The sequence below is a fragment of the Scardinius erythrophthalmus genome, assembly GCF_964197995.2.
Source record: "Scardinius erythrophthalmus genome assembly, chromosome: 20".
In the NCBI taxonomy this organism is placed as follows: Eukaryota; Metazoa; Chordata; class Actinopteri; order Cypriniformes; family Leuciscidae; genus Scardinius; species Scardinius erythrophthalmus.
This window is the reverse complement of record NC_138240.1, coordinates 37,301,905-37,320,500: the sequence shown is the minus strand read 5'-3', so window position 1 is coordinate 37,320,500 and position 18,596 is coordinate 37,301,905. Positions and strand designations below refer to the sequence as shown.

The 18,596-nt window shown below is 41.6% G+C and overlaps 1 protein-coding gene across 3 annotated transcripts in view; it reads right to left on the bottom strand.

Moving 5' to 3' along the window:
- mib2 (MIB E3 ubiquitin protein ligase 2) overlaps nt 1-18,596 on the bottom strand; it is a 100,302-nt gene that overhangs the window by 22,793 nt on the left and 58,913 nt on the right. For all 3 annotated transcript variants that reach the window (XM_081348144.1, XM_081348143.1, XM_081348145.1), the window contains 6 exons: nt 14,390-14,496; nt 12,421-12,615; nt 11,963-12,105; nt 9,017-9,124; nt 8,594-8,698; nt 173-335 (listed from right to left, as the gene is read on the bottom strand). In XM_081348144.1, the coding sequence (XP_081204270.1) occupies nt 173-335; nt 8,594-8,698; nt 9,017-9,124; nt 11,963-12,105; nt 12,421-12,615; nt 14,390-14,496 (821 nt within the window). The remainder of the gene's footprint in view (nt 1-172; nt 336-8,593; nt 8,699-9,016; nt 9,125-11,962; nt 12,106-12,420; nt 12,616-14,389; nt 14,497-18,596) is intronic.

Here is an 18,596-nt window from a genome sequence, read left to right as displayed (position 1 = left end):
ACGGTGCTGAAACGAGAAAAACAAGCATTGGTTTCATGCAGGAAAGTGTGGAAGAGAACAGATGATGTGGTTATTTTCTCTTTTATCTTAAAGAGAAAGCCAAAGAAAAAAGAAAAGAATCATATGACAAAGATGAGGAGAGTGAGGAGCGGCACTTCCTGTGAATTCTTACTTCCTGATTCGCTGGCGTTCTCAGCCGTCATCAGATTGGCGTCGACCTCACCAGGCTGTGCAGAAAGACACGCGGGGTTAAAGGTCCACGTCTGACCTCCAAACGCCACACGCAGGTCCCCGTCGGCATACACTTTCAAAACCTTTCCAACCTGACCCAACGCCTGAGAATAAACACACAAATAGAGGATCAGACAACAGTGTACTGGAGTGCCTCAGGGCTCAGTGCTGGGACCGCTTCTCTTCTCCATCTACATGTCATTACTAGAATCTGTCATTCAGAAACATGGTTTTTCCTACCACCGTTATCATCTAGCTACTGGAGTGCCTCAGGGCTCAGTGCTGTGACCGCTTCTCTTCTACATCTACATGTCATTACTAGGATCTGTGATTCAGAAACATGGTTTATCCCATCACTGTTATCATCTAGCTACTGGAGTGCCTCAGGGCTCAGTGCTGTGACTGCTTCTCTTCTACATCTACATGTCATCACTAGGATCTGTCATTCAGAAACATGTTTTTTCCCATCACTGCTATCATCTAGCTACTGGAGTGCCTCAGGGCTCAGTGCTGTGACCGCTTCTCTTCTACATCTACATGTCATCACTAGGATCTGTCCATCAGAAACATGGTTTTTCCCATCACTGCTATCATCTAGCTACTGGAGTGCCTCAGGGCTCAGTGCTGGGACCGCTTCTCTTCTCCATCTACATGTCATCACTAGAATCTGTCATTCAGAAACATGGTTTTTCCTACCACCGTTATCATCTAGCTACTGGAGTGCCTCAGGGCTCAGTGCTGTGACCGCTTCTCTTCTACATCTACATGTCATTACTAGGATCTGTGATTCAGAAACATGGTTTATCCTATCACTGTTATCATCTAGCTACTGGAGTGCCTCAGGGCTCAGTGCTGGGACCGCTTCTCTTCTCCCTCTACATGTCATCACTGGGATCTGTCCATCAGAAACATGGTTTTTCCCATCACTGTTATCATCTAGCTACTGGAGTGCCTCAGGGCTCAGTGCTGGGACCACTTTTCTTCTCCATCTACATGTCATCACTGGGATCTTTCAATCAGAAACGTGGTTTATCCCATCACTGTTATCATCTAGCTACTGGAGTGCCTCAGGGCTCAGTGCTGGGACCGCTTCTCTTCTCCATCTACATGTCATCACTGGGATCTGTCATTCAGAAACATGGTTTTTCCCATCACTGTTATCATCTAGCTACTGGAGTGCCTCAGGGCTCAGTGCTGGGACCACTTTTCTTCTCCATCTACATGTCATCACTGGGATCTTTCAATCAGAAACGTGGTTTATCCAATCACTGTTATCATCTAGCTACTGGAGTGCCTCAGGGCTCAGTGCTGGGACCGCTTCTCTTCTACATCTACATGTCATCACTGGGATCTGTCCATCAGAAACATGGTTTATCCTATCACTGTTATCATCTAGCTACTGGAGTGCCTCAGGGCTCAGTGCTGGGACCGCTTCTCTTCTACATCTACATGTCATCACTGGGATCTGTCCATCAGAAACATGGTTTTTCCCATCACTGTTATCATCTAGCTACTGGAGTGCCTCAGGGCTCAGTGCTGGGACCACTTTTCTTCTCCATCTACATGTCATCACTGGGATCTTTCAATCAGAAACGTGGTTTATCCCATCACTGTTATCATCTAGCTACTGGAGTGCCTCAGGGCTCAGTGCTGTGACCGCTTCTCTTCTCCATCTACATGTCATCACTGGGATCTTTCAATCAGAAACGTGGTTTATCCCATCACTGTTATCATCTAGCTACTGGAGTGCCTCAGGGCTCAGTGCTGTGACCGCTTCTCTTCTACATCTACATGTCATTACTAGGATCTGTGATTCAGAAACATGGTTTATCCTATCACTGTTATCATCTAGCTACTGGAGTGCCTCAGGGCTCAGTGCTGGGACCGCTTCTCTTCTCCATCTACATGTCATCACTGGGATCTGTCCATCAGAAACATGGTTTTTCCCATCACTGTTATCATCTAGCTACTGGAGTGCCTCGGGGCTCAGTGCTGGGACCGCTTCTCTTCTCCATCTACATGTCATCACTAGAATCTGTCATTCAGAAACATGGTTTTTCCTACCACCGTTATCATCTAGCTACTGGAGTGCCTCAGGGCTCAGTGCTGTGACCGCTTCTCTTCTCCATCTACATGTCATTACTAGGATCTGTGATTCAGAAACATGGTTTATCTCATCACTGTTATCATCTAGCTACTGGAGTGCCTCAGGGCTCAGTGCTGGGACCGCTTCTCTTCTCCATCTACATGTCATCACTGGGATCTGTCCATCAGAAACATGGTTTTTCCCATCACTGTTATCATCTAGCTACTGGAGTGCCTCAGGGCTCAGTGCTGGGACCGCTTCTCTTCTCCATCTACATGTCATCACTAGAATCTGTCATTCAGAAACATGGTTTTTCCTACCACCGTTATCATCTAGCTACTGGAGTGCCTCAGGGCTCAGTGCTGTGACCGCTTCTCTTCTACATCTACATGTCATTACTAGGATCTGTGATTCAGAAACATGGTTTATCCTATCACTGTTATCATCTAGCTACTGGAGTGCCTCAGGGCTCAGTGCTGGGACCGCTTCTCTTCTCCCTCTACATGTCATCACTGGGATCTGTCCATCAGAAACATGGTTTTTCCCATCACTGTTATCATCTAGCTACTGGAGTGCCTCAGGGCTCAGTGCTGGGACCACTTTTCTTCTCCATCTACATGTCATCACTGGGATCTTTCAATCAGAAACGTGGTTTATCCCATCACTGTTATCATCTAGCTACTGGAGTGCCTCAGGGCTCAGTGCTGTGACCGCTTCTCTTCTCCATCTACATGTCATCACTGGGATCTTTCAATCAGAAACGTGGTTTATCCCATCACTGTTATCATCTAGCTACTGGAGTGCCTCAGGGCTCAGTGCTGGGACCACTTCTCTTCTCCATCTACATGTCATCACTAGGATCTTTCAATCAGAAACATGGTTTATCCCATCACTGTTATCATCTAGCTACTGGAGTGCCTCAGGGCTCAGTGCTGTGACCGCTTCTCTTCTACATCTACATGTCATTACTAGGATCTGTGATTCAGAAACATGGTTTATCCTATCACTGTTATCATCTAGCTACTGGAGTGCCTCAGGGCTCAGTGCTGGGACCGCTTCTCTTCTCCATCTACATGTCATCACTGGGATCTGTCCATCAGAAACATGGTTTTTCCCATCACTGTTATCATCTAGCTACTGGAGTGCCTCAGGGCTCAGTGCTGGGACCACTTTTCTTCTCCATCTACATGTCATCACTGGGATCTTTCAATCAGAAACGTGGTTTATCCCATCACTGTTATCATCTAGCTACTGGAGTGCCTCAGGGCTCAGTGCTGTGACCACTTTTCTTCTCCATCTACATGTCATCACTGGGATCTTTCAATCAGAAACGTGGTTTATCCCATCACTGTTATCATCTAGCTACTGGAGTGCCTCAGGGCTCAGTGCTGGGACCACTTCTCTTCTCCATCTACATGTCATCACTAGGATCTTTCAATCAGAAACATGGTTTATCCCATCACTGTTATCATCTAGCTACTGGAGTGCCTCAGGGCTCAGTGCTGTGACCGCTTCTCTTCTACATCTACATGTCATTACTAGGATCTGTGATTCAGAAACATGGTTTATCCTATCACTGTTATCATCTAGCTACTGGAGTGCCTCAGGGCTCAGTGCTGGGACCGCTTCTCTTCTCCATCTACATGTCATCACTGGGATCTGTCCATCAGAAACATGGTTTTTCCCATCACTGTTATCATCTAGCTACTGGAGTGCCTCAGGGCTCAGTGCTGGGACCACTTTTCTTCTCCATCTACATGTCATCACTGGGATCTTTCAATCAGAAACGTGGTTTATCCCATCACTGTTATCATCTAGCTACTGGAGTGCCTCAGGGCTCAGTGCTGGGACCACTTCTCTTCTCCATCTACATGTCATCACTAGGATCTTTCAATCAGATACATGGTTTTTCCTATCACTGTTATCATCTAGCTACTGGAGTGCCTCAGGGCTCAGTGCTGGGACCGCTTCTCTTCTCCATCTACATGTCATCACTAGGATCTTTCAATCAGATACATGGTTTTTCCCATCACTGTTATCATCTAGCTACTGGAGTGCCTCAGGGCTCAGTGCTGGGACCGCTTCTCTTCTCCATCTACATGTCATCACTAGGATCTTTCAATCAGATACATGGTTTTTCCCATCACTGTTATCATCTAGCTACTGGAGTGCCTCAGGGCTCAGTGCTGGGACCGCTTCTCTTCTCCAGCTACATGTCATCACTAGATCTGTCATTCAGAAACATGGTTTATCCCATCACTGTTATCATCTAGCTACTGGAGTGCCTCAGGGCTCAGTGCTGGGACCGCTTCTCTTCTCCATCTACATGTCATCACTAGGATCTTTCAATCAGATACATGGTTTTTCCTATCACTGTTATCATCTACCTACTGGAGTGCCTCAGGGCTCAGTGCTGGGACCGCTTCTCTTCTCCATCTACATGTCATCACTAGGATCTGTCATTCAGAAACATGGTTTATCCCATCACTGTTATCATCTAGCTACTGGAGTGCCTCAGGGCTCAGTGCTGGGACCGCTTCTCTTCTCCATCTACATGTCATCACTAGGATCTTTCAATCAGATACATGGTTTTTCCTATCACTGTTATCATCTAGCTACTGGAGTGCCTCAGGGCTCAGTGCTGGGACCGCTTCTCTTCTCCATCTACATGTCATCACTAGGATCTGTCATTCAGAAACATGTTTTTTCCTATCACCGTTATCATCTAGCTACTGGAGTGCCTCAGGGCTCAGTGCTGGGACCGCTTCTCTTCTCCATCTACATGTCATCACTAGGATCTTTCAATCAGATACATGGTTTTTCCTATCACTGTTATCATCTACCTACTGGAGTGCCTCAGGGCTCAGTGCTGGGACCGCTTCTCTTCTCCATCTACATGTCATCACTAGGATCTGTCATTCAGAAACATGGTTTATCCCATCACTGTTATCATCTAGCTACTGGAGTGCCTCAGGGCTCAGTGCTGGGACCGCTTCTCTTCTCCATCTACATGTCATCACTAGGATCTTTCAATCAGATACATGGTTTTTCCTATCACTGTTATCATCTAGCTACTGGAGTGCCTCAGGGCTCAGTGCTGGGACCGCTTCTCTTCTCCATCTACATGTCATCACTAGGATCTTTCAATCAGATACATGGTTTTTCCCATCACTGTTATCATCTAGCTACTGGAGTGCCTCAGGGCTCAGTGCTGGGACCGCTTCTCTTCTCCAGCTACATGTCATCACTAGATCTGTCATTCAGAAACATGGTTTATCCCATCACTGTTATCATCTAGCTACTGGAGTGCCTCAGGGCTCAGTGCTGGGACCGCTTCTCTTCTCCATCTACATGTCATCACTAGGATCTTTCAATCAGATACATGGTTTTTCCTATCACTGTTATCATCTACCTACTGGAGTGCCTCAGGGCTCAGTGCTGGGACCGCTTCTCTTCTCCATCTACATGTCATCACTAGGATCTGTCATTCAGAAACATGGTTTATCCCATCACTGTTATCATCTAGCTACTGGAGTGCCTCAGGGCTCAGTGCTGGGACCGCTTCTCTTCTCCATCTACATGTCATCACTAGGATCTTTCAATCAGATACATGGTTTTTCCTATCACTGTTATCATCTAGCTACTGGAGTGCCTCAGGGCTCAGTGCTGGGACCGCTTCTCTTCTCCATCTACATGTCATCACTAGGATCTGTCATTCAGAAACATGGTTTATCCCATCACTGTTATCATCTAGCTACTGGAGTGCCTCAGGGCTCAGTGCTGGGACCGCTTCTCTTCTCCATCTACATGTCATCACTAGGATCTTTCAATCAGATACATGGTTTTTCCTATCACTGTTATCATCTAGCTACTGGAGTGCCTCAGGGCTCAGTGCTGGGACCGCTTCTCTTCTCCATCTACATGTCATCACTAGGATCTGTCATTCAGAAACATGGTTTATCCTATCACTGTTATCATCTAGCTACTGGAGTGCCTCAGGGCTCAGTGCTGGGACCGCTTCTCTTCGCCATCTACATGTCATCACTGGGATCTGTCATTCAGAAACATGTTTTTTCCCATCACTGTTATCATCTAGCTACTGGAGTGCCTCAGGGCTCAGTGCTGGGACCGCTTCTCTTCTACATCTACATGTCATCACTGGGATCTTTCAATCAGAAACGTGGCTTATCCCATCACTGCTATCATCTAGCTACTGGAGTGCCTCAGGGCTCAGTGCTGGGACCGCTTCTCTTCTCCATCTACATGTCATCACTAGGATCTGTCATTCAGAAACATGTTTTTTCCCATCACTGCTATCATCTAGCTACTGGAGTGCCTCAGGGCTCAGTGCTGGGGCCGCTTCTCTTCTCCATCTACATGTCATCACTAGGATCTGTCATTCAGAAACATGGTTTTTCCCATCTAGCTACTGGAGTGCCTCAGGGCTCAGTGCTGGGACCACTTTTCTTCTCCATCTACATGTCATCACTGGGATCTTTCAATCAGAAACGTGGTTTATCCCATCACTGTTATCATCTAGCTACTGGAGTGCCTCAGGGCTCAGTGCTGGGACCGCTTTTCTCCATCTACATGTCATCACTGGGATCTTTCAATCAGAAACGTGGTTTATCCCATCACTGTTATCATCTAGATACTGGAGTGCCTCAGGGCTTAGTGCTGGGACTGCTTCTCTTCTCCATCTACATGTCATCACTAGTGTCTGTCATTCAGAAACATGGTTTTTCCTATCACTGTTATCATCTAGCTACTGGAGTGCCTCAGGGCTCAGTGCTGGGACCGCTTCTCTTCTCCATCTACATGTCATCACTGGGATCTTTCAATCAGAAACGTGGTTTATCCCATCACTGCTATCATCTAGCTACTGGAGTGCCTCAGGGCTCAGTGCTGGGACCGCTTCTCTTCTCCATCTACATGTCATCAATAGTGTCTGTCATTCAGAAACATGGTTTTTCCCATCACTGTTATCATCTAGCTACTGGAGTGCCTCAGGGCTCAGTGCTGGGACCACTTCTCTTCTCCATCTACATGTCATCACTGGGATCTTTCAATCAGAAACGTGGTTTATCCCATAACTGCTATCATCTAGCTACTGGAGTGCCTCAGGGCTCAGTGCTGGGACCGCTTCTCTTCTCCATCTACATGTCATCACTAGGATCTGTGATTCAGAAACATGTTTTTTTCCCATCACTGCTATCATCTAGCTACTGGAGTGCCTCAGGGCTCAGTGCTGGGACCGCTTCTCTTCTCCATATACATGTCATCACTAGGATCTTTCAATCAGAAACGTGGTTTATCCCATCACTGCTACGCTGATGACACACAACTCTACCTCTCATTCCAGCCGGAAGATCCGACGGGAGCTGCTTGCATCTCAGCCTGACGGACATTTCTTGCTGGATGAAGGACCATCACCTTCAACTCAACCTTGCAAAGTCAAAACTGCTCGTGGTCTCAGCCAACCCAACACTTCATCACAACATCTCATTTCAGCTGGGTTTATCATCCATAACTCCATCCAGGACAGCCAGGAACCTTTGAGTTGTGATTGATGATCAGTTGAACTTCACAGACCACATTGCTAGAACTGCCCGGTCCTGCAGATTTGCCTTATACAACATCATGAGGATCAGGTTCTTCCTATCAGAGCTACACAACTCCTTCAGTCAGTCAGTCAGTTAGTCAAACCTCCTTCAGCATCAGTCAAACCTCTGCAACTGATCCAGATGCTGCAGCAAGAGAGTTTATCGAGCCGAAGAGAGCGTCACATCTCTCCTCACAAAATTGCACTGGCTGCCTATCACAGCTTGAATCAAATTCAAGGCACTGATGTTTGCCTACAGAACAACCATTGGCTCTGCTCCCCTATACCTAAACCCATTACTCCAGATCCATGTGTCTCCAGAAGCTTGTGTTCTGCAAGTGAACGGCGTCTTGTGGCCTAAAGAGGCACAAAATCACTTTCACAGACCTTCACCTGGACTAGAGGAATGACGAATGCCAAACTCAACCTGAGTCTTTAGCCATCTTCAAGAAACTGCTGAAGATGCATATTTTCCATCAACACTAGACCCATTAATACTAACACTAACTATTCTATTCTGTATGTCTATTTTTTTATTATTATATTGATACATGTACTGTGCATGTGAACTGTGCTACATGTATTGTGCTGCTTTATTTTAAAGGTTAGTGGATTCGTTCCCTCAAATAAATGTGATTTCACTCCCAAAACGTGTCTGTTGATGAGGAACCTACAGGAGCCATGCTGTCTGTCCACTCGCCATGGCCAACCTGAAGTCTCTTCACACTGTCAATGTCATCCAGAACCTTCACCAGCTCGCCCACGGCAAACGTATTGACCTGCACAGAGACACAGAGACTCTGTTATAGCAACACACACTTCCTGAAATACCAATTAGTCAAAGTCGTCTGAGGCTTTAGCTAATCGCCACAATCTGGCATCATTCATCCGCCATTAGCAGAGAGAAATAGGCACAGCTGTCTATTTATGGCTTGCTTCTTGGAATAAGCAGGCTTTGTGAAGCAGACAGTCACCGTATGAGCTTGAGCATAGCTAAATATACACAGCAGTCTGCCTGGAACAAACACTTCACAGGTGAGGACAACAGACATGGCTTTTCCTCTGAGTACGTCTGGCTATTTGTGGGATCTTCTTGCCTTGGTCAGAGCTCCGGGGTGGAACGTCCAGCGGATGTTGTTACTATACTGGACTCGCACGTCTCCTCGGTCCGTTATTCTGTGCACAGACCCAATTCTGGAGATGTACTGCCAACACAAACACAACAGATATCCAATACAACAATTTTAAGTACAACATGTATGGTCTTAAAGGGGTCATGACATGAGAAATCAAATTTGCCTTGATCTTTTGACATATAAGGGGCTGTTTACATCTGGCCACTTCATGCGTGTTCTGTGATTGGATGGCTATCCGATGGTGAAAAGACCAGGTGTAAATGCCCTCCGAAATGCATTCGAGACGGATTTAATCAGGAGGAGGTCTGGGCCGCATTCCAGACGAAACTGGACAAGTGTAAATGCATCTGGTTGTTGAAACCAAGTAACCATTTAAATTTTACTCCTCCCAACAATGCTTAAAAATAAACGTGTGAGAGCGTGTTATAGGCTATTTGTCCTGTTATAGCCAGATATGACGGCGCTACTGCATCACCACAGATGAGCGATCTATTCAAGCGCTCACTCAGCACACATGCATTATTTGGATTAAAACTTAATCATATACGCGAGTAAAAACTTGAACTGTTACTTGATTTATGTACGAGTGGTAACCTACATTATTACAAGACAAGCAGTTCACTGTGCGCAAACATCCGAAGCGCGCTCCCAGAAAACCGAGTCTATGGCTTGAATACTGCATTGAAATCTCTTTCACGCTTGCATTGACAAAATCACACAAGATTAAGTAAAAATGGTGAGTATCCAATTAAACATAGCTGGTAATATCTTAAAGCCCCACTGAAGTTCCTTGGAAGGCGGAGCTGTGTTTGATGCGTTGACGTAATTTCCAACAGGAAATTTTAAATTCCAAATAGCCAATTTTTCCCGCAGACTAACAGCACCGCGGAGTCCGAGCACTGATGAAACGTTGGATTCAATAGTAGAGGTGAATAAACTCCAGCCATTTCATTCTTAACCAACAGTACAGTTGGAGAACGGAATAAAACTTGAGCGTTTGAGCAACCGAACACACATCTCTGACCCATATTACTCAACGCCGTTGTACATACGTTTTATACAGTGAGGATTATATGCAGTGTAATTTTTTACATTTGATTGGTTTATTCAAATTCTGTACCTGAAAATTATTAGAACTACCCTGATGAAATCACGGTTTATTTCATTATTATCTTATACTGAATTTGTCTGTGCTATTTGTAATTGGATTATTTCTGAATGTTTACTTGTCTTTTATAATGTTTTAAATGTACATTAATTAGACAAGTAGTTTTTGATATATCATCAAATTTGTAATAGAGAATTGTGCTAGACAAATTAAACTAATGAGTATGATTCATATTCTTTTGGTTTCTCTACCTAATAAATGTAAAAATTACAAATGCAATGAAAATACAGGTATTGGTATCAGCAAGTAACAAAAATGTAAGTATCGGTATCGGCCTAGTCCTGGGAAAAGTGGATTCGTGCATCCCTAGAAACAAGTGGATGGTTTGTTTTAATTGCGTCACGTCGGAGGATTATATGTTTGTTCGGAGCATTTGACCGAGGGACGGTGTGAACCTTCATTGACAGTTCATTGTGTTGATCTGACAGCAGCTGCAGCACACACCCTGAGTAAAGGATTTCATAATGCTTTGTCTATAAATTATAGTTTTATATGGATGATGTCTTCAATAGCGAGTGGGCGTTGATACTGTTTCCTGTGTAGTGACGTTAGCCAATCATAACAGCCTTAAAGGAGCCACGCCTTAAAAACACCATTTCAGACAGACGCTTAATGTAGGTCGAAAATAATAGTTTTCTGCATTTATGTTTGTTTGTTTGTTTGGTTTTTGTGCAAAAAACTTTATTACCATTATAAGTGAACATCAAGGAACATATTCAAAAAAAAAAAAAATGTCATGACCCCTTTAACTACATTTTACTTACATTTTACATTTAGAAATGTCCAAAAAGTACAGTATAATTATACAATTAAAGCAAATAATAATTAACTACATGTTCTCCCTATAGGGTTTGGTTTAGGGTTAATTGCATGTAACTATGCACAATTTATAGTAATTACTATAATAACTACATAAAAGATACTGTAAAATAAAGTGCTACAGTTTTTACTACAAAAAATATATACTTACAATGAAATATTCGGTTACACTTTATATTAAGGTGACGTTGTTACAGTGTAAATTAAAGAAAAGTACTGTGTGATATCAATTCACAACATGTACCTACTAAACGTATGGGTTTGTTTCAGTGTTGTTGCTTGTGTAATTATGCATAATTTACTGTTATTACTGTAGTAAGTACATGTAAGATGTTCAACTGACACCGTAAAATAAAATGCTAACTAATATTCCATAGTATTACAATAGTAATATATCACTGTCTTGGGGATAATAATAATAATATAAATCTATTAGTATTACTTTTATATTCACATTTTTGTCCAAAAACACCAGGGTGAATGTGATGTAGACTGAGACACTACAGTACATCACAACTACAGAGATGCTTGTGTCCAATTTAAAGTCCAGCTACAAGTAAAGGCATAAACTTGAATTAAACTACCAGAAGAGATGCATGTTATTACCCAGCACTAAAACATTCAGGTCATTTGCACTCAACATGTTTAACGTTCATAATCTGAGGTATTTCTGAAATGATATTGATTGGAATAAAGCAGGGCTTGGTTTGGCCCATCAAGGCTGAACTGAACTGTGAAACGTCTGCTATGATATCACTGGTCACTCTTATTGTTCCCCACTTACTTGCATGGTCTTGGTGACATCAACAGAAAAGAAAGTAATTTCAAATTTGACAAAAGTTAAAGTTAATTAAAAAAAAAGTTATTCATAACTTATAACTTCAATTACAAAAAAATAAAAATAAACGTGTGGTTTTCACCTCTCCCATCTTGGGGTTCCAGCCTCCGTGTCCCTCCTGCATCTGACGCAGGATATCCACCTCGAGGAGACACTTGACCTTATCACCCTGCTGGAACGAGTGTGTGTCCGCGCTGTCCTGTCTCTGCAGCTCCGCGTGCTCGCCTGCACACACACACACGCACACACACACATTTCCCACCGTAATCAGTTCAATGTGGCCACGACTCACTGAAACAAGTGAACGAATTAATAAATTGTGGGAACAAATGCTATATTATAGTCTGCATGTCATGTGCAGACTCCGTAGGCTACAATATAATGTGATAAAACACTATTTTCTTTAATATCGAATCCTAAATGTCCCTCTCTCACACATCTGGAACGTAAGAACACTGAATGGTTCATGGATTCATCGGAGTGTCTGACACTGTAATTTAGATGTAAATACATGTGAATAAATTAGTAAATGAACGTTACCTAATTTGGGCAGGTGTTCCTTGTAGTAGAATCCTCCCTGAACATCCGACACGTACTTCAGATCCACCTTCCCCTTGTGGCCCATTCGGTAGACGTTCGTGGTCCCGTTAGACCATGTGACACTCGCCACACTGCGACCCGATTCCTGATCCCAGCCACGAATATCCACAACCTTCCCAACCTTCCCCTCGCCTCCTGCTCACATACACAAACACACGCACACACACACATGCACATACACATATACACATACACACACACACGGAAACGCACACATATACACACACACACACGCACACACACACAAGTGGGACAGGGCAGGAGTCTCAGACCAGGATCGGGAGAAGTAAGAACAACACATTTAAAAATCAACATGTGTGTGTGTCGTGTCTGAATGAAGTGAGAAATGTCGGAGAAATGTCACAGTAAGGTCAGAAAATACACCTGGAAATATCTCAGATATTTAACAATACGCAGGATTCCTCATTTGCAGGATTAGTCATATTTTTTGGGCCGATCTACAGTAATGTATTTATATGGAAGCTTGTTTCCGCAAACAGAATACATTTTTTCTTGTGTAACTGGAGTTAATTAAGAGTTATGAGAATTCATATCAATACTTATCCTGAGCAAAGCCAATATTTGACTTTTCACAATGAAAGGATCCTTAAACAACAAGGATACCACAAAACATCTAATCTATGCCAAATACATGTCAATCTCACAAAACCTCTCCAGATTTACCCCAAAACCACAAGAGGAAATAATAAAGCATATTTTGCACAGAGAAAATGGTGTATTTTGGTATTTTCATTTGTTTCCCCCTCATTTAAAATGCTCTATTAATACTACAATCACATTATTTTTTTTTATTCACTTGTTTGTAAATAAAATAAATAATCTTCATGGTCCTAAAAGTAGGCCTCGTTTTCTTCATGCCAACAACAGGCTTTATTTTCTACATGGAAAACGATTTCTTCTTTCTTTCTCTGTTGGTTTTGGGGTTGAATATGAGCTGGAGCTTCGTCTAATCATAACATCACTAACTACCCAACACGAGCACAGCCATGACACGCGAAACACAGGGTAACGCCACAGATCTTCAGCCTATCACTTCTAGTGTCCATCAACGGCACTCAGACATTTTGACTCATTCATCAGTGCAGTGAAAACACAGATCACAGATCTTCACACACACAATGATGAGAACACAACATGAGCTCATTTCATCAGCCGTAAACTCTTCACCTTTCACAGCTCATGTGGAACCAGTGAAGAAGAAAAGCACTTCCTTTCTGAATCCCAGACCTTTCGTCTTATTCAGTGATCGGCCTGTCACAGTTATTCACTAACCACGGTTATTCGATCGAATCTCAATTATTTAAAGGTGCAGTGTGTAAGTTTAGCGGCATCTAGTTGTGAGGTTGTGAACTGCAGCCAACAGAAGTTACGGTGGCCGACAGGAAGTGATGTCGTCGTCTGAGACAGCAGAGAGGAGCCAGTTAAGAGGAGGTTTCTTTTTTCATTGTGTCAGTGTTTTATCCGCTGGCTTTAGCTCGCTTCTTATCATGAAGAACAACATAGTGAGGAAAGGCATTTGTCCGTTCAGGGCCACCGTAGAAACATGTGGATGTAAGCGGACCCGCGGTGTGTGTAGAGAGAAACGCCTCATTCTAAGCTAATAAACACACAACGGTTCATTATGTAAGGTCTTTATACACCACTGAAAACACAGTTATTATTATGATATTGCATTTCTGTCAACAGATCCTCCTAAATATTACACAATGCACCTTTAAAACGCATTTTGCCAAAACTATAAAGTTATAAAGTTCATAAAGACAGTCAAAGGGCTTCCTTCATATGAAATGGTTATGCGCTTCAATAATCTCCCAGAGCCTCATTAAACCCAGAACGTTCCTCTCAGCCTCTGGGCCGATGTGTACATGAGTGATCAGAGGAGTCTCACCGTCTTGGTTCCCCCAGTCCCAGTCGGGTCCCCGGACCACTTTCACGCCCTGGAAGATTCCCTTCAGGATGATCCTGGACAGGTTCTGCCTCGGCGTCAAGCTCACTCTGAGGAGCAGAGAAGAAGAGAAGGTGACCATCCAGAGGAACATCGGGACCTTTCACAATGACTATAGGTGTTCTGGAGAATGTGTGTAAGCCAACAGCTGATGCTTCACATCGACTTCCATGTTTTGTTTTATAGGGGAGCATCAACTGTCTGGTTACCCACATTCTTCAAAAAATATCCTGTTGTGTTTAGCAGGAGAAACTCATACAGGTTTGGAACAACATGAGTAAATGATGACAGAAGGTTTTTTTTTTTTTTTTTTTACTTTTTTTAATGTTTTTTCATGTTTACATGACAAACCTCTTCCCTGCCGCTAACATGACCTTTTCATAATTGCATTATTTTAATTATTGCACTATTTTCATTATTGCATTATTTTCATGTTGCATTATTTTCATTATTGCATTTTTATTATTGCATTATTTTCATTATTGCATTATTTTTGTTGCATTATTTTCATTATTGTATTATTTTCATTGTTGCATTTTTATTATTGCATTATTTTAATTATTGCATTATTTTAATTACTGCATTATTTTCATGTTGCATTATTTTCATTATTGCATTTTTATTATTGCATTATTTTTGTTGCATTATTTTCATTATTGTATTATTTTCATTGTTGCATTTTTATTATTGCATTATTTTAATTATTGCATTATTTTAATTACTGCATTATTTTCATGTTGCATTATTTTCATTATTGCATTTTTATTATTGCATTATTTTCATGTTGCATTATTTGCATTATTGCATTATTTTTGTTGCATTATTTTCATGTTTTGCAATGTTATCATCATAAACGTAGTTTCTTCAGCATCCCAAAAACACGCTGCATTCTGTAGCGCTGTTTATGAATCTGCACGTCAGCGTCACCCGTGTTCGTCACATGCACACTTTGATCAGAGTGGAGTCGATGCCATTAAACTCTTTATTACCAGTTTCCCAGGAATGGGCAGTTTTATTCTCTTGAACACATGGGAGGGAAATGCTGCTTTATTCACAAATGTTTTATGTGATATTCCAATTTTGCACCCAAGTTAAATTCACAGCTTTGGATGGAAACATAGCAGATGTTCCTGTAGTCAACCCAGCAGAATTCTCCATTTGTTTCTCAAATTAATGCATTGTAGAGTTTTGTATTAAGACTGATGCTCATAATTAAACAATGAAATAGTAAATCCATTCAAATTCAATGGACTGGAAAAGTTCGGTTCGTTTTCTCGCAGTTTATTATATTTTCATATTCTTTTCCCGTGACGGTCAGAATGACATTTGGCCAGCTTGGGGCATATGCGTTTCATATGCGTTTCATATGTGCCCATAAAGGTTTTACCTGTGCATTGAAATGCATATTGGCGATGTTTTTGTAAGTTATTGTATTCTAATATCCAAGGATGAATACATTTGTTTTAATTTTACAAAGAAAATAATAAAAAATGTATAATTTTCGATTTTGTATCTGTACAATAGTTGTTCTGTGGTTGTCGATTAACTAATGCATTTTCACATACATTAGAATTAAAATGTAGTGTTGTGATGTTATTACCTATCCTAACATCACAGATCCATTTCTTCTTAGATTTGATATAGCTTATTGAAATTATATGCAAATAATGTATGAGCGGTCAGAATGACTGCTATGGCCATTATAGTAGATATAGAGTGTTAAATGGTTGAGGCTGGAAATTCGTCAATGCAGTATTACATTTATTGATTTAAAAATCAATATATATAAACACTGCTGGAATTTCTTAAAAAAAAAGATAAAAAAAAAAAAAAGATGGAGGATACAAATAAATATTTGAATTAGGGGTGTCAATACATACATATACATACAGTGGTGTGAAAAAGTGTTTGCCCCCTTGGTAAATATGATCAAATATGGCTGTAAAAAATAAATCTGCATTTTTAATCCTTTTGATATTTTATTTAAGAAATGTGCAAAAATCTAACCTTTCATTGAAGTAAAATAATTGAAAGTTTGGGGGAAAATCACATTATGAAATAAATGGTTTTCTCCAAAACACGTTGGGAAAAAATGTTTGCCCCCTTTTATTAAATACTTTTTGCAACCTCTTTTTTCCAAGATAACAGCTCTGAGTTTTCTCCTATAATGCCTGATGAGTTTGGAGAACACCTGACAAGAGATCAGAGACCATTCCTCCATACAGAATCTCTCCATCCTGTTCTCCTTTATAAGACTTCTAGAACAGGCTGTCAGGTTTAGATTGTTTATCTGTTGGTATTTGATCGAATCCGTGATGCCATGTATCTGAACAAGATGTCCAGGACCTCTGGCAGAAAAATAGGCCCACAGCATTAAAGATACAGCAGAGTATTTCATTTCACACATTTTTTATCCCTGTGTGCACCAAGCCCATCTTAAGTGTTTGCTGCCAAAAAAGCTAATGTTTTTGTTTCATCTGACCACAGAACCCGTCCCGTTTGAGCTTCCAGTTACAGTAGTGTCAGTTACTTTTCAAATGTTCTGTGGTCAGATGAAACAAAAACATTAGCTTTTTTGGCAGCAAACACTTAAGATGGGCTTGGTTCATACAGGGATAAAAAAGTACCCCATGTGTAAAATGAAATACTCTGCTGTATCTTTAATCGAAATCCGTATCATGTGACATGGAATCGCTCGATCAGTGTTTTAACCGTGTAAAGACGTCAGTAAACAATGTCATGTAACGTCACATTTACCTCAGAAAAACCATGTGACCATAAACTCGTCAGTCAGCGAGAAAAATTAACTCTAGAGAGGAGCATGCTGCTAAATATATGCACCATATTACATATTCAATATATTTTTAATGTTCTTCAATTTTTAATGCATGTTTGAATAAATCTGACAGGTTTTTATGACAGCCATCATTTAAATGTTAACATTTCATATTACTTTATTATTATAAAAAGAAATAAAAGTGTAATTTTAGTGTTTGTAAACAAATCAGTAAATTTTTACCTTCAATATTATAGTAGGCTAATGAAGCCTAAAGGCTACAACTGACTCCCATAGTTTACAGCATTAGTGAAGAGATTTGTTTTGCTTGAGAAAATTTGCCATGTATTGTCCCTGATATGCAAAATAATCAATATTGAATCGAAATCGAATCGAATTGTGAAATTTATGTTAATACAAAGCCCTAATATATATATATATATATATATATATATATATATATATATATACATACCCCTAATTCAAATATCTTATTTATTTGTATCCTCCAGTGCTTTCGACAATACAAGCAGATAAAAAAGCAATTGTAACATTCAAAAGAATGTCATTTGGCTGAACGAATGGAAGCGCTAGTTCTTGAAGAGCCACACATCACGTCTGGAAACACATGCTCTGAACACTAGTTAAACCACGGTAATAACAGCGACTGACCGCACGTACCTTATAGTGAAGACCTGATCTGATCGGGGAGCAAAGGAACTGCCTATTCCCATACTTCAACCATCAACGCTTCCTCCTCAACTGGAACTATTCCATCAACAGAGTCCACTATCCTTGCTCTGGTTCGGCTGTTTTTGCCCTTCTCATTTTCTCCTGAAATCAGGAGTATGGAGCAGTGACACTGAGTGCATTCTCACACGCCGTCTCTCGCCATATGGCACCGCCTGAACCGCTCACGGCTTAAGACAGAATCAGACTAAACCTCTGAAAGCCTGTGCCTCTTGTGTCTCAGGTGTGTGTGAGATCAAAGGTAAGACGGTGTGTGTGTGTGACGCTCTGCACACAACAGACACAGACAATCCATGAACTTTAAACACCAAAACTGCCTCTCGCTCTGCACTAACAACATGAATATCTTAAAGGTGACATTATGCCCCTTTTCACAAGATGTAATATTAATCTATGGTGTCCCCAGAATGTGTGTGTGAAATTTAAGTTCAAAATCACCCCGGATCATTTATTATAGCTTGTCAAATTTGCCCCTTTTTGGGTGTGAGCATAAACACACCGTTTGTGTGTGTCCCTTTAAATGCAAATGAGCTTTAGCTCCGCCCCCGTTCAGAAGAGGGCGGAGTCTTTACTCGAGCTTCATAAACTCCGGCAATAACAGGAATCCCAGAATAACCAGTAGCG